The sequence below is a fragment of the Xenopus tropicalis genome, chromosome 4 (assembly GCF_000004195.4).
Source record: "Xenopus tropicalis strain Nigerian chromosome 4, UCB_Xtro_10.0, whole genome shotgun sequence".
NCBI lineage: Eukaryota > Metazoa > Chordata > Amphibia > Anura > Pipidae > Xenopus > Xenopus tropicalis.
Window position 1 is genome coordinate 47,899,822 of NC_030680.2, and position 24,122 is coordinate 47,923,943.

At 39.9% G+C, this 24,122-nt stretch overlaps 1 protein-coding gene across 2 annotated transcripts in view; it reads left to right on the forward strand.

Annotated features, from left to right (window-relative positions):
* Positions 1-24,122, forward strand: part of osgin1 (oxidative stress induced growth inhibitor 1) — a 30,953-nt gene that overhangs the window by 3,912 nt on the left and 2,919 nt on the right. Inside the window, exons 2-5 of one of the 2 annotated variants that reach the window (XM_002935131.5) lie at positions 7,410-7,494; positions 7,914-8,050; positions 22,948-23,139; positions 23,860-23,951. In XM_002935131.5, the coding sequence (XP_002935177.1) occupies positions 7,425-7,494; positions 7,914-8,050; positions 22,948-23,139; positions 23,860-23,951 (491 nt within the window). In that variant the 5' untranslated portion in view covers positions 7,410-7,424. The remainder of the gene's footprint in view (positions 1-7,409; positions 7,495-7,913; positions 8,051-22,947; positions 23,140-23,859; positions 23,952-24,122) is intronic. The other variant, XM_031900743.1, reaches the window with a different exon arrangement.

Below are 24,122 nucleotides of genomic sequence, written 5' to 3' on the forward strand. Positions count from 1 at the left end.
TTGGGGGTGCCAAAATGTTAGGCACCCCCAAGTGACTAAAATCGCTTACCTTCTACCCCGGGCTGGAGCCCCTGTACGGAGATAAGAGCACCAGCCCGGGGTAGCAGCGGTCGCTTCCTTCTTCCTTGTTCGCTGCGCGCGCATGCGCAGTAGAGTGAAAAGCCTAACTTTGAACAGAGAAGTCGGCCTAACATTTTGGCACCCCCAAGTGACTTAGACTTTTCATTGTCCTTTAAACGCAGCTACTGTCCCCTCTGACTTATATTTCTTAAAAGCTTCTTTTACATATGGACTGTTTTATGCACCATATATTTATAGAGACTTGCAATGTTTAGGGGTAGTTTCCCATTAAGAGCTATTGTTTAATTGTGGTACCCACAGCCAAGCTACCATGGTTAGTCATAACTAATCTGCAACATACTTTTTTATACAGTTTGCTCTCACAGAATGAAGAAATGTAATTTATTTTTATATGAGTTTTGATATATTTCCTGCCCTAAATTTTTTTCAGCGTGGTCAGTATTCAACAAAATGAAAAGTGTGCTACGGAGCACAAGTTTTGATGTCAATAGGTGTGTCACCATTCATCTGTGTTTCATTATTAACTTCATTATTTAGAAGCAAGGCAAGTAAAGAAATGCTAACCTTTATCTCTGCTGGATATAAACATTACATTTTATTTACTTATTAAAGTTCTCTTACAGCTTTTCAGCTGTAATTGGACTGATGCAGTGTAGTTACCTTAGTGTAGTTACCTTAGTTATCCCCAGTTTCATTACGAAATGTTAACATATCTGGGAACACTGTATATTGTGGTGCGAACACTTATAAACCTGAAAAATAAGTGAGATACATACAGAAAGATAGTAAAGTAAAGGGATTATTTACCTTTCTTATTAAAAACATATGTTGTAGATATCATAAACAAAAATGTTTTTGCATTCTGTACATTAATACATCTGCAGTTCATATCATACATTGTTGTGCTATTTAGCCGCAGCTGAAGACAGGAGATATTATACTGCCTCAGATTTTCTGCCAGGGAATTACTGACTGTTTAGGAATGGTGGTACAAGAAACTTGGCAATATCACTGCAATTAGGTTTTCATGACAAACATTAATGTCTGGGGATGATAACTGGAGAAGAGAATCACTGTAGAGAAGAATCACTGTAACTTATCACTAACACACTAACAGTTTTGCTGTCTTTATACATAATTCATACTTTTCACACAAGCCCTTGTTCTGTTGTTGGTTAGTTAATGTAACTGACTTTATTATTTCCTGAGATAAAAGCAGTGATATATAAAAACAGCAAGATCGGGCAGCAGACTTGAATATCTTCTAAATTTTGTTAGTACAAGGGACAATTCTAAGGCAAACATATTAACATATTTTAGCAAAGTGCTAAGAATAATTATACTGAATAAAACATTATAATAAAACATGCATTAATATGCCTCCCAACTGTCCCGATATTAACGGGACAGTCCCAATTTGTATCATTCAGCCCGCTGTCCCAGATTTTTGCTTAAATGTCCCCCCCTTACTGTGACGTCACGATTAGACTGCTCCGGGACGCACCAAAACTGTGCAATGTGAATGCTGCAGCTGAGATTCCAAAGCCGACTGGATGGATTCGTTGCTGCTGCCCTTCTATGGCCCGCCCCCCCCCGCTGCCACAGTATGTATATTAGTTGCTCTCGACCAAAGCGTTCCTGTTTCCCTCTCCTACCGATTCCTTCCCCCTCCTCCAGGTATAGGATTCACCAAACTAATGCTTTCTAACTGCTTCCCCCTCCATCTCTCTGGTGAGCTCTCTACCTCAGTCTCCTTCATATTATCTCCATACCCAGAGTTACCCTAAACTTTGAGGCCAATGTTACATAGTTACATAGTTAGTTACATAGTTACATAGGGTTGAAAAAAGTCCATTGTCCATCAAGTTCAACCCATCCGAGTAAACCCTGCACACAACCTATACTAACCAATCTATACACTCACATACATAAACTATATATATACAACCAGTAATACTAACTGTAGATATTAGTATCACAATAGTCTTGGATATTCTGCTTGTTCAAAAACTCATCCAGGCCCCTCTCAAAGGCATTAACAGTCTGCCATTACCACATCACTAGGAAGGGCATTCCACAGCCTCACTGCCCTCACCGTGAAAAACCACCTACGCTGCTTCAAATGGAAGCTCCGTTCCTCTAATCTATAGGGGTGACCTCTGGTGCGCTGATTGTTTTTATGGGAAAAAAGAACATCCCCCAACTGCCTATAATCCCCTCTAATGTACTTGTACAGAGTAATCATGTCCCCTCGCAAGCGCCTCTTTTCCAGAGAAAACAACCCCAACCTCGACAGTCTAACCTCATAGCTTAAATCTTCCATCCCCTTTACCAGTTTAGTTGCACGTCTCTGCACTCTCTCCAGCTCATTAATATCCTTCTTAAGGACTGGAGCCCAAAACTGCACTGCATACTCAAGGTGAGGCCTTACCAGGGACCTATAAAGAGGCAAAAATATGTTCTCATCTCTTGAGTCAATGCCCTTTTTTATACAAGACAGCACTTTATTTGCTGTAGTAGCCACAGAATGACACTGCCTGGAATTGGACAACTTGTGATCTACAAAAACCCCTAGATCCTTCTCCATTAAGGATGCCCCCAACACACTACCATTCAGTAGATAGTTTGCATTTATATTATTTCTACCAAATGCATAACTTTGCACTTGTGAACATTGAACCTCATTTTCCAATTTGCTGCCCAGTTTTCCAATTTTGTCAAATCGCTCTGCAAAGCGGCAGCATCCTGCATGGAACTTATAGTTTTGCACAATTTAGTGTCATCAGCAAAAATAGAAACAGTACTCTCTATGCCCACCTCCAGGTCATTAATAAACAAGTTAAAAAGCAAAGGACCAAGGACTGACCCCTGCGGTACTCCACTAACCACACTGGCCCAATTAGAAAATGTTCCATTTACCACCACTCTTTGTACTCTATCCTTCAGCCAGTTCTCTATCCAATTACAAATATTATGTTCTAGGCCAATATTCCTCAATTTGATCATTAACATTCTGTGAGGTACTGTATCAAACGCTTTAGCAAAATCTAAGTAGATGACATCAACTGCCATTCCAGCATCAAGGTTCCTGCTCACCTCCTCATAAAAGGCAACTAAATTAGTCTGGCAAGATCTGTTATGCATAAAACCATGCTGGCACAAACTAGTAGTATTGTGAACTGCAATGTATTCAACTATCCTATCCCTTATTACCCCTTCCAGAAGCTTTCCTACTACTGATGTCAGACTAACAGGCCTATAGTTTTCAGGCTGAGAACGAGATCCATTTTTAAATAACGGCACCACATTAGCAATCCGCCAGTCTCTCGGCACCATGCCAAACCTCAACGAATCCTGAAAAATTATGTGAAGAGGCTTGGCAATCACAGCGCTCAGCTCATTTAATACCCTGGGATGAATCCCACCCGGTCCTGGACCTTTGTTTACCTTTACATGTTCAAGTCTCTTTTGAATTTCCTCCTGAGTGACCCACGCGCCAGTAGCTAAATTACTAGCACTGGGTATATTAAAAGGGAAGCCTTCATTATCTGGCTCCTCAGATGTATAGACAGATGAAAAATAAGAGTTAAAAATTTCTGCTTTTTCCCCGTTCTCATCAACCAACGTACCCCCCGTGATAATAAAGTTCCCACCCTTTCTTGCTTCATTTTTTTACTATTCACATAATTAAAAAATAATTTTGGATTCTTTTTACTCCTAGCTGCAATATCCCTTTCCATCTCTATTTTAGCTTGCCTTTTTTGGATGCTTTATTTGCTTCCTTGTACCTGATGAAAGTTTCCGCTGTCCCAGCTAACTTGAATGCTTTAAAAGCACGTTTTTTATTACCAACCTCGACCCTAACTCTTTTATTCAGCCATAAAGGTTTTGCTTTGCGATGCCTCTCCTTGCTTACAAGGGGGATATACTGTTGTGTATACTTGCAAAGCAATGTTTTAAAGATGTTCCATTTTCCTTCTGTGTCTAACCCCATGAAAAGCCTTTCCCAGTTGACACATTGCAGAGATGCCCTTAAACTGGCAAAGTCTGCACGTCTAAAATTGAGCGTTTTAGTTACTCCCTTATAGAGCTGTCTCTGTAGCATTATCTCAAAGGAGACCATGTTGTGATCACTGTTCCCCAAATGCTCACCCACACAAATGTTAGAGATAAGTTCAGTATTATTAGATATTACCAGGTCCAAAATAGAATCATTCCGAGTAGGTTCTTGAACCACCTGAAATAAAAAGTTGTCATTTAGCATATTTACAAACCTACTAGCTTTTTCTGACCCCATTAATCCAGTCAATGTCCGGCTAATTAAAGTCCCCCATAATAACAACTTGACCCAATTTTGAAGCCTCCTCCATTTGCAAAAGTAGCTGGGACTCATCCCCCTCATCTATACGGGGTGGTTTATAGCAGACACCAATGATCATTTTCTTTGTGACCTTCAGCCCTACTGAAATTTCTACCCAAAGAGATTCAACATTTTCATTGGTAATGTCTTTATTACATGGCTTTAAATCTGACTTTACATAAAGACAAACCCCTCCACCCTTTTTAATCCCTCTGTCCCTCTTAAAAAGCGTATACCCATTTAAATTCACAGCCCAGTCGCATTTTTCATCCCACCAGGTCTCAGTGATACCAATTAAATCATAATTTTCAATACATGCAATAGCCTGCAGCTCCCCTAATTTACCCGACAAGCTACGCGCATTAGCCAGCATGCAGCGGAGATTACTACTTCTTCCTCTGATGCTTACATTAGCTAAAGGACAGTTAGAGCTAAGGTGAAAATTAGTCTGTTTCCCTTGTAACAATGGAAGCTCCTTATCTGATAAACTATATGCCCCCCTCACTCCTCCCCCACAACCCTTTACTGGTCCCACTGCCCCATCTACACTAGCTCTCCCATAAGATTACCAACCCCCCCCTTGTCTAGTTTAAACACTCCTCCAGCCTCTTAACCATTCTCTCCCCTAGCACAGTAGACCCCCTTGATTTATTGAGAAATTCCACAAAAACCCCACTAGCCCCGCCCATCTGTGCCACTTCCTGCTGGCTGAATTCTTTGGATGAGCTGGGGAGCCGGCGGCCCTCCGTACCCTGCATTGTAGGATAGGAACCAATCAGCAGCTAGGCTGACCTGATAGGGAACTGAAGCCTGTCTGTGCTTGTGTGACTGCAGGGCTGTGATTGGCTCTCCCCCTCCTACTGTGCTTCAGGCAGGGACCGTTAGGACACGCCCACTCTTCATTTCAAACTCGGACAGAGAAGTGATAAGATCTATAGGGAGCTCCAATTAAGGGGCCATTGTTACAGATAGGGTTAATGTTTAGCCCAAAGGGAAACCAGCACCGGATATTATTCATAATTGCCTACAGGGTTAGGGGGTTTCCCATTTATCCAATATTTCTCCTTTAATTTTAGAGCCTAGATCCCTGAACTCACTCTTTAAGGTCCCCCACCTACCGTTCATTTTGTCGTTAGTACCGATATGTACCAAGACAGCCGGGTCATGCCCAGCCCCTCCCAATAATGTGTCGACCCGATCAACCACATGCCGAACCCTAGCACCAGGAAGAAAGCAAACTGTCCGGTTGAAGCGATCCGCTCGACAGATTACCCTGTCCACTTTCCTAATGATCGAATCCCCTATAACCACCATCTGTTTAGGCCTAGCTCTGCTCTCCTCCCCACCACTACTAGAGAAACTGGTCTCCCGGCTGTTAGAGAGATCAGCCTCATCTAGAACCGCCAGTCCAGAGTTCACACTCCCATCTTCTTCACATGTTACCCCAACCCCAGTCTTCTTTTGTCATTGGTACAGGATGGGACCCCTTATGGGGGACAAGTGTCATCTATAATACCACCTGCAGGTTCTGTTAGCTACAACTCCCTGCATCCATCAATATCTAAAATACATTCTGCAGCTCCTATTATTTAGCTGCAACTCCCAGCATCCATCATTATCCATAAAACATGCTGTTAAGTGATGGTGGTATTTACAGTTTAGCTACAGCAGGGGGCACATGTTAGACAGTACTGATAAAAGTATTTCTGAAATCATATTGCCTTACACATTTCATTTATACTTAGTCACACTTATACTGTGCACTGAAATGCTTGTGCAACAATGAATGTCATGAAATGCTGGGGGACTCTCACTGTGTCATGAAATGCAGGTTGTTCTGTGTAATGGAATGCTTACAAGTGTAATGGAATGCTTAGGGCCTCAAAATGTCATGAAATGTTAGTCGTGGGGGCTACTGCATTTTGTGTGTCTGATATTGCCATTGTACCATGTAAAAGGGGTGTGTTTTGTGAAATGGGCGTGCCCCATAGTGGATGTGTCCAAAAATTTTGCTGCACTGCATGTGAAAGATCTTTTTGTCCCACTTTGTAATTTTCAAATGTTGGGAGGTATGCATTAACCTTTAACATACCATCATTTTTAAAATCATGGTATGGTAATGCTAGCACTGTAGGTTTTACATTTTCAGTTGCCTATGACTTATCATGTGATTACTGGCATCAAGCAGTGCAGTACAAACAAAGACTGTCCATTGAGTTGTTCTTTGTTCTTTTTAGATTACAGTTTATTAATGGAGAATTCAGCTCAAGTTTAATTTTTAAACATTGACAGTTGCAATTAATGTTAAACCTGCAAAAGTTTGCAATTCATCTTTATATTTTACTTTTTATGGTTATCTCTAAACTAACATGTTATCTGTTTATAATAGTCAAAACCTGAGTTTAACCTTACACTGCCAGGGATTTCATGAGGTTAAGGGAACTATGCAAAAATCAAGCTGCCTAATTGCTAGTATAATGGATCCCAAGCAACCAGAAGCAACCAGAAAACAGCATTAAACAGAAAAGGTGCATGACAACAAAAAGTTAAATAATCCAAAAACCACAAACAGAAGGAAAAGAATTGCAAATTACTGATTACTACTATCTTCAACATAGTAGTACCTAACTGGAAGGTTAACTGGCCCTTTTAATTTACATTACTTTCTTTGTTTGCTTGCTTTTGGTTTGTTTTTGCCAAACTGCATAAATGTATTTGCCCAGTGATGCAACCCATCACTTTCCATACTTGGAAATTTTGGCTTTGGGTGGTTGGTGGCGGTTAAAGTCCCTGGAAGCATTACTACTGATTGTATATATATATATATATATATATTGTATATATATATATCATGTATAAAATATTAGTAGCAGTATGCCAAACATTGTCCCTGCAGTTTGGCAGTATTTGGCTAAAGTGTGCATGCTTGTTTAAAACTTATCTAATATGTATTTTATTCTCTTAACAGCATTTTTGACTTGTGATGGGCTCGGTGCCTGAGATGTCAGTGTTTTCTACAAGTGAGAGTGTTCCTATTCCAGTGGTCATAATAGGTACAAATTTTTCCTTTTATTTATTCTTGGACAATATTTTTAGTGGGGAAAGAGGGTTCCTCTAAGTTGGTGTCTATACACAACATATAGGAACATGCATGCTAGACATGTTCTAAGTACAGCAACTAACAAGGGTATGGGAAATGTATTCAACCATTGCCAATAGACTACAGATATATAAAACATCAAACAGACTAACAGACCAACAGAGACACTTGTTTGGTGATCAGACCTGTCTTATCACATAAGGCCATCTACTGACATTAAATATATGAGACCTTTTGTTTCTCTTTTGTGAGGCACACAATAAGAATGAGTTACTCTATATTTACTCCTGCTACATTTCATTAATGAAACAACTGTTCTATTTCATGACTTTGTGGGATTCCTTATTTCAGGTAAAATGTTTTCTGTCTTAGGTAATGGCCCCTCAGGAATATGTATGTCTTACTTGCTGTCTGGTTATACTCCTTATGTGAAAGAAGGAGCTGTACATCCAAACATACTGCTGCAAGGAAAGCTGGAGGAATGCCCTCAAGTTCCCATTACAGAGCAGGTTTGTATTCACTATGGCCAATAGCCTCAGAGATCCTCAGATCTCAGATTACATAATACTCTAAATGAGACAGAACCAAAAGGTCATACAGAATTAGCCAAAGATAATATAAAGTACAGCATAACATGAGTAGTGGGGTAATCTCAGTTTTGAATAATGTTGCTTTGGTAAACTTTGTAAAGTCATTTTAAATACTATATGATACTGGATGGTTACAAATTCCTCAACCACTAACAGCATTCTTATTATTTTGTTCTCACGTGACATATGAGGGCAAATTACTATTCCACAAATGTCACCAATAAATAATTTATTCAGATTATTGTGAATGTATTTCAGAATGTATTTCCTTGTCCTTAAAGGACAAGGAAAGGTTAATATAAATTAAAAGTAAATCTAAAGGCATTCTTTTTAAAGGGGACCTGTCACCTTAAGAAATAATTACAAATTGTTTTCTATTGTGTTTGTCAAGCAAAATAAACTTTACTTACACCATATAAATTATTTAAATCGTATATTCTTCAGCCTTGGAATTCACAATTGCAGCAAGCAGGCCGGCACCATTTTGTGGACACTGTTATCAAAGCAGGCATTGCATCCTGCCAAAATCTTGTTTCTGTGCCAGTATGGGGGGACCTAATGCCCATATCCATGCACTGGTTACAGAATTACATAGTGCGAAGGGAGGGGGAATGTGAGGAGAGCAGCAACATCTAAGAAGTTCTGAATTGAAAGTGAAAGTAACTCTCTGCCCCACCTCTATGCCTAAGCATAGAGGCGGAGCAGGCAATATATGATTGACAGCTGGGATTTTTAAATGATTTTATAATGGGTATGGATGTGGTAATAAAAAAAATAATTTTGGGTTTCTTGTTTAATTTGAAAAGAGCTTTTATTATACAGCTTTTTATGCCTGGGTGACAGGTCCACTTTAAGTACTTACTGCATATCTAAATTCCCAGATCCCTGCTTGCTTCTCTGAGATATGGTGCTGGCAGCCTACAGCAGTGTGAAGACTACAGTGACATCACTGAAATCTCTCTGTCCTTCCTGTAGCCTTCGTATTCTTTGAGCATGTGTGTAACTTGATCCTGTCTGCTGTTCTGACCTACACATGCCCACCAGCCAATCAGAAGCGGATCTGCCAGAGGGGGGGGGAGAGGGAATGAAACACATGTGCAGTATGAAGCAAGGAGGGAAAGGAAGGGAGAATACCTTTTTAGAGATGGCTGCCTGTTCTAGAAAATGTGAAGTAAGTGTAAATATTTGATTAGGTGAGCCAAAAGTATGGCGTTTTTACTAAACAATAGGAGGACTATTGGGCAGTATGCTTTTTAAATTTTGACTTGCATTCTCAATCTATGCTCTGAATGGCAGTGCTTCAGAGCATAGATTGGGGCATTAGGTTTTCTGCTAAAAACACAGAGCAGAAATGGTTGTCATTTAAAATTATATGAAATCATTACTTTTCCCAATTTATTCCCTTAAGAAGTAAATGTAGAAGCGTTAAGGATCACCCTATGTGGTTTAACTAGGAGGTAAAGAAGTTAATAGTGAAAAAAAGGAAGGCATTTAAAGGAGAATGCAAGTCAAAATTTAAAACGCATACTGCTGAATAGTCCTCCTATTGTTTAGTAAAAATGCTACACTTTTGGCTCACCTAATCAAATATTTACTCAGTCACACTTACTTCACATTTTCTAGAATAGGCAGCCACCTCTAAAAAGGTATTCTCCCTTCCTTTCCCTCCTTGCTTCATACTGCACATGTGTTTCATTCCCCCCCCCCTCCCCTCTGCCAGATCCACTTCTGATTGGCTGGTGGGCATGTGTAGCTCAGAACAGGAGACAGGATCAAGTTACACACATGCTCAGAGAATAGAAAGGCTGCCTACAGGAAGGACAGAGAGATTTCAGTGATGTCACTGTAGTCTTCACACTGCTGTAGGCTGTCAGCACCATATCTCAGAGAAGCAAGCAGGGATCTGGGAATTTAGATATGCAGTAAGTACTTAAAAAGAATGCCTTTAGACTTATTTTTAATTTATATTAACCTTTCATTGTCCTTTAAGAAATACAAGTCAGAGGGGACAGAAGCTGCATTTAACGAATATAAACACTATAACAAGTGTTGTAAATCAGCAATCCAGAAGGCAAAGATAGAAAATAAGGAGCACATTGTGGCAGAGGCTAACCCCAAAAAGTTTTTAAGTATATTGTCATGATCCTGCCACTCTCAGACGCACATGACACCGGGACGGGGAAAAGAAGGGGTGTTACTCAGTCACCTTACACACAGGTAAGACTAACATCAGACACCCCCAAACACACCACCGCCCCAAGTAACTATTCGCTGACACCATCTATCCTTAACAGGGGATAGAAACCTAATCTAAATATCTGCCTGCTCTCCTCAACAGGTATTATTTCCTAATACACAAATGTATCACACGCTCTCTCTCAATGTAGTTAGGGCTAGCTTCTACTAATTCAACTAGCACTCTAGCAGCCAAAGCGTTAAATTACAGTCAAATACTCTCTCCTGCTAGCAGTCAACTAGTTAATTAGCATTTACATAGACAACTTTCTCTCTACACACAGACAAGTAGTTAATACATTTTAGGCCCAAGCATTCATACAAGCTACGTGAGTTTTAGAGCCAAAGGACATAACTTATTACATTTTATATTTAATATTACAAAAGTAACCAGTGCATATAAAAAGATATTACAAAAACAGACATACACATACAAAACAGTAAATAAAATAAAAGGGAATAAAACACAGAGAAACCGTATGTACATTACCAAGTTAGGAGTTTGGAAACCTGGGCACACACCCCCAACAGAATTGGGACCTCAAGTATGAGCTCTAGTTACTGGGTCTTTTGCCCCTTTTATCCCCTGCTGGGACCCTTCCTCATTACCGTATGCATGAGGAGGGAGTGTCCAGGAACTTGTCACTTATGACCCCCTGTAGAGGGCTGCAATTCTCAGGCCAGTTTCCTGTCATATAATATTGGCACTTGCCAGTATCCAATATTATTATGAAAATATGGGTTTGCTTTAAGTCACATGTGGGAGATCAGAATGATACCAAACACGAGGGGTGTCTCATGTTCCAGTCCTCCAGAAACTATCCCTCCAAAATGGTGGGTATAGGCTGTCCCTGTTATTTATTATTTATTATTGGAAAGAATGTGACCTCCTTATAACCAATATGTTATTTATGAGGATGTGAACCCTGAAGCAAAGGAGATATGGATCCCTTTTTATAATTCATATTTTCTCATAGCTATTCCCTCCTACAGTTATAGGTCCACAGCCCACTTTCTTTGATCCACAGATCAAAGAAACCAATTGTCCCAGCTTCCCTGCCCAACTGGTCTGGCTCCGAATTGTCTTCTAACCCAGATAAATTTGTCACCTTTCCGCAGTCCCTTGTTGCATATTTAATTAATTAAGGGTCTCTTGTGGACCCAAAGCCAAATGTTGCCAGGTTTAACCCTGGACATGCCAGAGAAATACTGTTCTGACTTGACATATATTAATAGTAAAAATATGCAAGTTGAGAGCGTAGCCCCATTAAACTATGGTTACAATATGGTTACAACACATATAGAAAAGGCAAATGTGCTAAACTAGTTCTTTACTTTGGTGTATACAGTAGAGGAGCCAATGCTGCAATGCTGCAATGTTGGCTAAACTCAATCTAGTCAGTGGTTGACGCAGGATATGGTGTACTCAAAATTAATCTGAACAAGGCACCAGGGCAAGATGGAATACACCATCGGGTACTGAGAGGTACTGGCCTCTGTTTCTGATATTCTCAGACGCACTTTTATCTGGTATGGTACCTAAGGATTGGAGGAAAGCTAATGTCATTCCTATATTTAAAAAGGGATTACAATCTCAGCCTGGCAATTATAGGCCAGTAAGTTTGACATCCATGGTGGGCAAGTTTTTTGAAGGCTTTTTAAGGGATCACATATATAAATCGCTTTGCAGAGCGATTTGACAAAATTGGAAAACTGGGCAGCAAACTGGAAAATGAGGTTCAATGTTGATAAGTGCAAAATTATGCATTTTGGTAGAAATAATATAAACGCGAACTATCTACTGAATGGTAGTGTGTTAAGGGTTTTTGTTGATAACAAGTTGTCTAATTCCAGGCAGTGTCATTCTGTGGCTACTAAAGCAAATAAAGTGCTGTCTTGTATAAAAAAGGGCATTGACTCAAGGGATGAAAACATAATTTTGCCTCTTTATAGGTCCCTGGTAAGGCCTCACCTTGAGTATGCAGTGCAGTTTTAGGCTCCAGTCCTTAAGAAGGATATTAATGAGCTGGAGAGAGTGCAGAGACGTGCAACTAAACTGGTTAAGGGGATGGAAGATTTAAACTATGAGGTTAGACTGTCGAGGTTGGGGTTGTTTTCTCTGGAAAAGAGGCACTTGCGAGGGGACATGATTACTCTGTACAAGTACATTAGAGGGGATTATAGGCAGATAGAGGATGTTCTTTTTTCCCATAAAAACAATCAACGCACCAGAGGTCACCCCTTTAGATTAGAGGAACGGAGCTTCCATTTGAAGCAGCGTAGGTGGTTTTTCACGGTGAGGGCAGTGAGGTTTTGGAATGCCCTTCCTAGAGATGTGGTAATGGCAGATTCTGTTAATGCCTTTAAGAGGGGCCTGGATGAGTTCTTGAACAATCAGAATATCCAAGGCTATTGTGATACTAATATCTATAGTTAGTGTTGGTGGTTGTATGTGTGTTTTGTGTATGTGGGTGTATGGATTGGTGGGTGTGGGTTGTGTGTGCAGGGTTTACTTGGATGGGTTGAACTTGATGGACTCTTTTTTCTCTTGATGGTCTTTTTTCAACCCTATGTAACTATATGTAACTATATGTAACTATATAAAATTGTGTTTTGGAGAATGGTATTATAAGCAGTAAACAGCATGGTTTTATGAAGGGCAAGTCATGTCTGACCAATTCGATTGCTTTCTATGATGAGGTTAGTAAGAAGCTGGGGTTACAGGTGATGTAATCTATTTGTATTTTGCTAAAGCATTTGATAACTTGCCCCACAAATGACTGCTTTCTAAACTAAGGTTTGTTGGTCTTAGTGAAGTCATTTGTACATTGATAAAAAACTGGGTACAGAGGGTGGTTGTTAATGGTACATTCTCTACTTGGAGTAAGGTTCTCAGTGGGGTCCCTCAGGGTTCTGTATTGGGTCTACTTGTGTTTAACTTGTTCATAAATGACTTAGGGGAGGGTATTATAAGCAATGTATCAGTGTTTGCAGATGACACAAAACTCTGCAGCCCAATCAATTCTATCCAGGATGTGGCATCCTTGCAGTAGGATATTGACAAACTAGCAGGCTAAGTGGCAGATGAGATTTAATGTGAATAAATGTAAGGTCATGCACCTGGGATGTAAAAATATGCAAGCCTTTTATACCCTTAATGTGACTGCACTTGGCAAATCCATAATGGAGAAGGATAATAAACTTGGCTGTAGCAAGCAATGCCAGTCAGCAGCTGAAAGAGCAAACAAGGTTTTGAGCTGTATTAAAAAGGGGCATAGATTCACGGGAGGAGGGGGTTATTCTTCCACTTTACAGAGAGCTGGTAAGGCTCCATCTAGAATATGCCTTCAGTTTTGGTCTCCAGTGCTCAAACAGGACATTATTGAGTTAGAGAGGATACCGAGAAGGGCAACTAAGCTGGTAAAGGGATGGAAAGTCTTAGTTATAACTGGAGGAGGGAGTGATATGATAACTATGTATAAATATATAAGGGGATCATATAATAATCTCTCTAATGCTTTATTTACCAGTAGGTCCTTCCAACTAACACAAGGGCACCCATTCCGATTAGAAGAAAGGAGGTTCCATCTAAATATTTGGATTATTATATTATTATATTAAGGATTTTTTACTGTGAGAGCTGTAATTCTCTGATTCTCTCCTTGAATCAGTCGTACTGGCTGTTACATTAGATAGTTTCAAGAAGGGGTTGGATGGCATTTTAGCAAGTGAGGAAATACAGGGCTATGGGTGATAGCTCTTAGTACAAGTTGATCCAGGGACTGAAATGTGAGACACCCCTTTAATTAATCTTTACATTTCTTAGCGACTAGCAGTGAAGTCATATTGACTAATAAAATTATTTTCAGCCAATGAGACAGCAGCTTAAAATGATACTTTGGTCAATGTCAAATATTTTCTGCTGCCATTATTGCTTTACAACACCAGCCTCTACCATAACATTCTAACAAGGAAAAAAGGAACATTTTGCTTTACTGTGCAATCACCTTGTTACTATGAGGTATGGGATTGCACTTGTTTTACTTAGCAAGAAAAATTTTAAAAGCATTCATTATTTTCTTTCACAGTTCAGTTGCATGCAAAACAGACTTATATTTATTGTGCTGATATACAGAGAAGCTCAAGATCATTTTAGTTTACAGCAATGACACATAAGGGTTGATTCACTAAAGTGCGATAAATTTTATCGCACTTTTTTTGTGTTAAAATAGACGCAACAATTAGCGCGCGATTCACAACAGTATTACCGCGTGCATTAAGTCGCATATCGCATACGTTAAATTTCACGCTACCGCATGTGTTAATTTTAAAGCATGCGTTAATTTGCTCGCAGAAATGAATATGAACGCATGATTCACAAACACTTAGGCGCGCTAAATATCGCATTAGTCTATGCGAAAATTAACACCTACTTCAGGCAGGCGATAATTATAGAAAAGTACAGTTAATGAGTTTTTGGCAATAAAATATGGACTTTGCAGTGTGATTTATTACACGTTATATTTTGACGACTATTCGCCGTTTGTAATCGCGTGATAGGCGCGACTTGCGGCCATTTTGTGTCAGAGCCTGCAGTGATACAGAGAGCCAACATGCCTGGGGTATCAGAGCTCCGACTGGTGGAGAGGTGCTACATCTGCTGCTACCTCCTGCGCGAATCCTATGACTGGCAGCTGCTGGGGATCGTAGGGGTCCATGCAAGGAAGAGGGCAATCCTCCACAGGCTGATGCGGAGGTTGGAAAATCAGTTTGCCCTCTGAATGGACCTCAGACTTCTCCAGCGGATATGGGCGGATATCAAGCGCAGGAGTCCAGATTTAGTGGCTGAAATAGCGGAAGGTAATTATTGTACTTTATTCTGTTTTTAAAGTATACGTTAATTAAATATATATAGATTATTATTAGATATGGTACCCTCAGCAGGACATTGGGGCAGAAAAACAGAATTTACCAAAGCTTGCCAGTATAATTTCCATCTTATCATTACTATCCTTACTTAGTATGGCAGCTTTCTTAGCCTTCCCAAACTTGCAGAGGCTCCCCAGGCACCTGAGGGCCCCGAGCCACCCGAGGCACTCGAGGCCCCCGACCACCCGAGGCCCCCGAGCCACCCGAGGCCCCTTTTGCTCCCCTGGCCGAAGACTGGGAAGAGGCAAGTCCTCCGACCGAAGAAGTGGGGACCCAAACATCACCATCCAGGATTGACCTCACCCTTCGTTCCATACAGGAGGACCTTGCCTCCTTGAAGGCCCAGTTGGCCAGAGTGGAGCAGAAAGTGGACACATTTATGGGCAGCAAGCCCTAAGTTTTTATATTTTTATAGTTTTAAAAATGTTATTATTGTAATAAAAGTTGTTTTATTTTTGTACTTTTGAACTGAGTAATGTCTAATTATTTAGCCTTCATTGATATGGTATTCTATACTTTCATGTAGTTTCTCCTCCACTCTTACATTTAGCAGTAACAGCATTAATATGCTATATGGGTTAAATGTTTGCAAATATTCTGGCAACAATTTTGTCTTTAGGCCATTTTGCTGAATAGTAAAGCTTGCGTTAATTAGTACGTAGCGTATCAAATGTTGTGTTGCCAGAATAATTGCAATATTATATTTGTCCCTGTTTAATAAAGTGCCCATAACATATTTGCCATTTATTCTGTGTCTAAAATGTGCCACTAAATTTAAGCCACTTTAGTAAACGGACCCCTAAGTATTTGGGTAAATATTTCTTAAATGCCCCCCCCCCCTATTTACTGGCCTAATTTGATGTTGTATTACACAGCTTTGATGACATAAGTTGCACACATAATAATAGGCGTGCCATACATACATTACATACAAGTAAAGTAAGTAGGAAAGAAGGCAAAAAGGAAGTAAAGACAGTAAGGAAAATACCACGTTAGCGCGCATGCGAAAAGTAGCGCGCATGCGAAAAGTAGAGTTCATGCGAAAATTAGCGCACACGTTATTTATCGCATGCAGTATCGTGCGTAAATTAGCGCGTGTGCTTTTAGTGAATCGTGCGTTAAATCATGAAAATTTAGACGCAATAAAATTTTTAACGCACGCTATAAATAGCACATGTTTTAACGCACTTTAGTGAATCAGCCCTATATATTTTTGATACATAACATTTTTGCTTCATATATAGAGATTCTTAAACATCTAGAACATTCTTACAGTATGTAACTTATAATCAGTTTAGTGATGCATTTTCCGCTTGATGAAAATATACGCCATACGCTATGTGTGACATCAGCCTTCGAACAGAAAACTTATTTCCTCCTAAATACAGCAGTGCTGTATATACAGTGGCTTGCAAAAGTATTCGGCCCCCTTGAACTTTTCCACATTTTGTCACATTACAGCCACAAACATTAATCAATTTTATTGGAATTCCACATGAAAGACCAATACAAAGTGGTGTACACGTGAGAAGTGAAACGAAAATCATACATGATTCCAAACATTTTTTACAAATAAATAACTGCAAAGTGGGGTGTGGGTAATTATTCAGCCCCCTGAGTCAATACTTTGTAGAACCACCTTTTGCTGCAATTACAGCTGCCAGGCTTTTAGGGTATGTCTCTACCAGCTTTGCACATCTAGAGACTGAAATCCTTGCCCATTCTTCTTTGCAAAACAGCTCCAGCTCAGTCAGATTAGATGGACAGCGTTTGTGAACAGCAGTTTTCAGATCTTGCCACAGATTCTCGATTGGATTTAGATCTGGACTTTGACTGGGCCATTCTAACACATGGATATGTTTTGTTTAAACCATTCCATTGTTGCCCTGGCTCTATGTTTAGGGTCGTTGTCCTGCTGGAAGGTGAACCTCCGCCTCAGTCTCAAGTCTTTTGCAGACTCCAAGAGGTTTTCTTCCAAGATTTCCCTGTATTTGGCTCCATCCATCTTCCCGTCAACTCTGACCAGCTTCCCTGTCCCTGCTGAAGAGAAGCACCCCCAGAGCATGATGCTGCCACCACCATATTTGACAGTGGGGATGGTGTGTTCAGAGTGATGTGAAGTGTTAGTTTTCCGCCACACATAGCGTTTTGCATTTTGGCCTAAAAGTTCCATTTTGGTCTCATCTAACCAGAGAACCTTCTTCCACATGTTTGCTGTGTCCCCCACATGGCTTGTGGCAAACTGCAAACGGGACTTCTTATGGTTTTCTGTGGCAATGGCTTTCTTCTTGCCACTCTTCCATAAAGGCCAACTTTGTGCAGTTCACGACTAATAGTTGTCCTATGGACAGATTCCCCCACCTGAGCTATAGATCTTTGCAGCTCATCCAGAGTCACCATGGGCCTCTTGGCTGCATTTCTGATCAGCGCTCTCCTTGTTCGGCCTGTGAGTTTAGGTGGACGGCCTTGTCTTGGTAGGTTTACAGTTGTGCCATACTCCTTCCATTTCTGAATGATCGCTTGAACAGTGCTCCGTGGGATGTTCAAGGCTTTGGAAATCTTTTTGTAGCCTAAGCCTGCTTTAAATTTCTCAATAACTTTATCCCTGACCTGTCTGGTGTGTTCTTTGGACTTCATGGTGTTGTTGCTCCCAATATTCTCTTAGACAACCTCTGAGGCGGTCACAGAGCAGCTGTATTTGTACTGACATTAGATTACACACAGGTGCACTCTATTTAGTCATTAGCACTCATCAGGCAATGTCTATGGGCAACTAACTGCACTCAGACCAAAGGGGGCTGAATAATTACGCACACCCCACTTTGCAGTTATTTATTTGTAAAAAATGTTTGGAATCATGTATGATTTTCATTCCACTTCCCACGTGTACACCACTTTGTATTGGTCTTTCACGTGGAATTCCAATAAAATTTATTCATGTTTGTGGCTGTAATGTTACAAAATGTGTAAAAGTTCAAGGGGGCCGAATACTTTTGCAAGCCACTGTAGTTCTTTTGAGTTGTAAATGCTTTCTTCTTTACATAAGTGTTTAAGATGCTGTATGTTCTGATAAAGGTTAAAGTCCTTTCCTTAGCTCTCAGCATACAAGGAACATGTGGTTTCTTTATGTGGTTTAAATGCAAGTGCTCCCTGTTTATTGCCCCATAATAAGGATCAGACACAAGACTCAGAGCAAGAGAGCTATTTACTCTATTTACTTAACCAGGGCTCCCTGCCAACCATCCAGACCACTGTATGCAGTGTATGCAGTACCACCAATAACAGCACCAATTATAGGCAGCATTTCATTGACAGTGAGGCACAACTCTTTTTTAATTATTTTTCTGCATGTCCCTCTCTGCACCACAGCAGTAGTCCTGTTTTCTCTAAATTCCTATCAGCTGCACACATTGTAACAGGAACAAAAATTAAAAAGCATAGTGCATTATATGTGTGAGTCGCATTATTTATTTATATTATTTAGCCATCTATTATAATGCACAAGAGGTTTTTGTTTACCTAAAATCATATGTATGATTAGATTCATACATTTGGGTAATATATTGTTTATTAAAAAATTATATTTGCTAATATCAGTGAACAGAAATACATAAAAAGGCCATTTGAAGAAGAGACCTGGTCTAGGAACACACAGAAACCAATAAGATGTTTTCTTCCGAACTAGTAACCAGTAAAAGTTATCTGCTGGTTGGTTGTAAAGATTAGAGCTAGTGTGAAAAATAATAAAAAAACACAAATACAAGGGTATTGTAGAAATGATACCTACAGTATATTGGCTAACAATAAATATACATTGCAAGCTTTCTGATCTCTTAGGCCCCTTTGTCAGGCAAAATACAAATGAAAACTGGAATGGCACAACATATATACTGTTAGATCAAAGAGAAGTGTTCACAAGCAATAAATTAGGATGTTACAGATAGATAAAGATAACTTATGAATATAAAAGTAATTAATGTTTATTAGGGTGGGTTGTAAATAGTCCAGGGGTCTGGATTCAGTCATGTCAGATTGTGTGACATGAAACCTGATCCCCAAGTTATGGCCCTGTCTTAGGGGCCGATTCACAAAAGGTAGTTAACGCATAGTTTTATGTGTTAAAAAGTGTTTGTTACTTAAGTAACGATTCATCAGTAGAAGTAATTTCGCATGCGTTATTACTCATATTACATGCGCAAAGATCTCAATTATCGCAAAGCGTTATGTCCATTGCATTGCGATAATTATCTAATAGAAATAATACTAAGGCATAATTCACAGACATATTTTAAGTATTAAACGCATGAAATCAGTGCTAATCTTAACACCTACTTGGAGTAGGCGTTACTCCAAAAACATTGCGGTTCATGAGCATTTGTGAAGCCAACATGGAGTTTGCAGTCAGATTTTTGTTGGATTGTGAACAAGAGAATCAAGTATGTGATTGTCCTAGAGTGATGCATCCTCAAGTTTTCAGGGAAAAATCAACTATAGAGGGATTATCAGAGGAGGAAATAGTGAGGCACTATAGGTTAAATAGAGCAGCAATCTATAGCCTGTATGAGGTATTGGAGCCTTATCTGCAGCCACTAACACACAGAAGCCATGCTGTTCCTGGCATTGTGAAACTTCTGTGCTCCCTTCATTTTTTCGGGACAGGAAGTTTACAGAAAGTTGGAGGGATATATGGTGGAGTGTCACAGCCCACAGTTTCACATTTCAGTTTCAAAGTTCCCTTTTAGAATTAACATCTTCATGTCCTGAAGCCTGTGGTCTTGATTGCAGAAGTGTTGTCCCACTGGTGTATCACACGCTTTGGTCTTGATCTTATATATGTGATGGTTCATCCTTGTGCGTAGTTTTTGCCCTGTTTCTCCAATGTACATTCCTCTTGTAGGAATGTGTCATCACATTAAAAAAACAATTGTTTTTAGCCAGGCTCTTAGGTACAACAGAAATAATGAAAGAAATGAAAGAAAGAAATATCTCCATTGCTTACAGAAAAATTTTGTTAATCAGGGCTACCATCCGCAGGTTATTGATGATCAAATCCACAAAGCAACTCAAAGACACACTCTTGGAATACAAACAAAAAATAGAAATCAATTCTAGTCACCTACAACCCACTGCTGAACATTATAAGAAAAATAGCCAGGGACCTGCAGCCCATTCTCCATACAGATACCAGACTAAAGGAGATTTTCCCTGAACTACCTCTTCTGTCCTATAGACAACCTCCGAGTCTGAGGAAAATGATTGTTAGAAGTGCTCTTGCCCAAACAACTAAAGCAGGTACATTTCCCTGCAACAGCAAAAGATGTGTGACTTGCAAATACATCCTTTGTAAAGATCAAATTTCAATACTGCCAGAATTCTCCTCCTCTCATCCAGGAGAGTTCAGGCCCTTCCCCTGCTAAAGTCCTTATCGTGGCTTCCTATCAAACAAAGAATTTCTTACAAACTTCTTCTCCTAACCTTCAAAGCCCTCCATTCCTCTGCTCCTCACTACATCTCGTCCCTTGTGTCTCCGTATGTTCCCGGCCGACTCCTTCGTTCCTCGCAGAGCAATCGTTTGGTTGCGCCCCCCACTACTACTGCGGTTTCCCGCCTTAAACCTTTCTGCCTGGCTGCCCCCTACATTTGGAATGCCCTCCCTGATTTCCTCCGGAGAGAATCCTCCCCCAGTCTTTTTAAAACTAAGGTTAAAGACTACCTTTTGGAGCACTCGCCCAGCACCTAATCTGGGAACTGGCACTTATATTGTAGTGTCACCCACTGTGACCTACAGCACTTATATTTGCCTATTTGTGTCTGTTAGTTACCCTCCCATATAGATTGTAAGCTCTACGGGGCAGGGACCTCCTTCCTCTTGTGTCCTCGACTCTTAACTTATTGCTGCTGTATTTATCTGTATTTATTATTATACTTTGTATTTATCTATTATCTTATTAACACCCTGTTTGTATTAATGTATTCTACTGTACAGCGCTGCACACATAAGTAGCGCTTTATAAATAAAGATATACATACATACATACATACATACAATACCGAATACACAAAAAGTCTACATCATTCGGGCCTGCTATTCATGTGCTTCCTCCAATGTGGTGTACATGATCATATGTACTAAGTGCCCTACATTGGAAAAACAGGGCAAAAACTACGCACAAGGATGAACTATCACAGACATTAAATCAAGACCAAAGCATGTGATACACCAGTGGGACAACACTTTTGCAGTCAGGACCACAGGCTTCGGAACATGAAGGTGTTAATTCTAAAAGGGAACTTTGGAACTGAACAAGAAAGGAAGATCTATGAATTCAAATGTATGGAGTTATTCAACACATTAAAGGAGAAGGAAAGGCTAATAAAGAGTTAATCTAAAGCTATAGACATACCTTATCTCAATAGTGCCCCTAAGTCTCCCCATATTTCGCCTGTTCAGATGATCAGAAGCCAAACAGGAAGAAAAAACGCTGAGCTGTGTAAAGAAGATTCCCATAATTCCATGCTCCTGCACCCAGACCAAGACCAGCTACTCAGGAAGCGCATGCGCATTTTAGATATACTTTGAGCGCGTCTTACTAGCAAGCTCGTTAGAGTAGGGTAGAGTAGGTTGTGCTTGCATCTAGGGGGAGGGAGAAGATTCACACATGGGCATTTACTTACGCGGCGCCATGTTGGACTAATTTAAATATCCAACATGACAGCCGCAATAGATAATAAAGAGCGCTTACAAACATTGGTGAGTGCTCTGAAAATATTTGCAGAAAAGGTAAAAAAAATGTAGTGATCAGCTACAGGGACATGAGGCCTATGTATGTATGGGGTCGCACTTTTAACCCGTTCCTTCTCCTTTAAGACAGGGCCTTAATTTGGGGTCAGGTTTCATGTCACACTATTTGACCTGACTGAATCCAGACTCCTGGACTATTAACAACCCATCCTAATAAACATTAATTACTTTTATTATATTCACAAGTTATCTCTATCTACTGTAACTTACTAATTTATTGCTCGTGAACACTTCTCTCTGACCTAACAGTATATATGTTGTGCCATTCCAGTTTTCATTTGTATTTTGCCTGACAAATGGGCCTAAAAGCTCCGAAAGCTTGCAACGTATTGTTATTGTCAGCCAATATAGCTATCATTTCTACAATGCTCTTGTATTTGTGTGTTTTTTGTTTTATTACTTTTGACACTGGCTAACACGGTACTACAGTTTTTGTTTTGTGATAGAGCTAATGTGTGTAAAGGTGGCCATACACGCACCGAAACCTCGTTTCGTACGATATTCGGTGCGTGTATGGTATGTCGGCGAGTCGACCGATCGGACCAGTTGGAAAATTTTGATCGGGCGCCATAGAAGGCGCCTGATCAAAATCTCCCTTCAGAGCTGAATCGGCAGAAGGAGGTAGAAATCCTATTGTTTCTACCTCCTTACCTGCCGATTCAGCCATGAATGGTGTGTGGCACATCTGACGATGTTTCGTCAGATCGCCACGTGTATGGCCACCTTAAGTCTGTGATTTTTATTACATTGCCTAGATTCCTCTGTGTTTGCTTATTAAATACTAAACTTAGCTTTCTGTGCATGTGTTTCTTTACAGAGTTATATAAAATGTTGTCTTTTATCTCATTAGGACCTTGAATATCTGTCAGAAGGTATAGCGGGACGGTCAAACAGCCCAGTTGCTCTCCTTTTTGATACACTACTCAGACCTGATACTGATTTCCTAGGAGATGTAGACTCAGTGCTGAGCTGGAAGTTGGAGCACCACAGAGTAATCCGTCACCTGGTGCTGGGAAGAGACCCACCTGGGGGTGCATGGAATGTACGTCATTCTTAGGAACTTTACTTTAACTCTGGACTAACAAAATCAGAAGTAACAAAATAGAGTGTAACACCTTGCTGGTACCTGCTTGGGAAATCTTCCCATAGAGACATGTTCATTAAACTGTATTCGGATTTGCATTACAAATTGCATTAAGCATATTGTGCAGTTTTAGGTTGCATTGTCATATGTGTTTGTGAAATGCCACGTGCCTCCTATTTGGAGGAATCTAAATATTAGGGAACAAATATAGTACAGGCATATTTATGTAAATTTGACAACAAATGGGTAAACATTAAACTTAAACTCAAAGTAAAATATACTGTAATAATTTTGAAATTGTTTTGTATTTGTAATTTTTAACCATATTTTACAACTGGTGTCTGCTAACTGTATGAACCCATTATCACCTCATTAGGGTTAAATAGCTGCACAGTAGCAACAATTTGTTCATTAAATTCAGGCTGCTACTCAAGTACCTCCTACTGAGCTTTTGGTGATCTAGACAGAGCAACAAAAAAAAAACAGCACCATGAATTCTCTGGATTTGATCTTTTGATCTTTAAGGCTGTTCTCTAAGTAGACCTTATCTATTGCAACACGTCTGTCCAACTATATGATTAAATATAACTGCATTTGTTTTTCATTTCACTTCCTAAGTACAGATCAATGGAGAATACTAACTGGCTGTGAGTAAAAGTTGTGTTGTTTATTCTTTAGGCTATTGAGGGATCTATGTTTACGCTTAGCCATAGAGAATGGATGGGACTTCCTGATTTCCCTTTCAAGGACTGGACAAGGATGAAAAGGAGGTGAGTATTAGAAACATCATTAACATGACTCTAAATATGTTTTACTATAATGCTTGTGGTAATGGATGTCAGTAGAAATAGGAGAGAAGATGTTGGGCAATATATTCTTGGAGGGGCATAGTTTTGTTGCTTTCACTCATTATCCCTATAAAGGAAGTCTAATTAATGGCT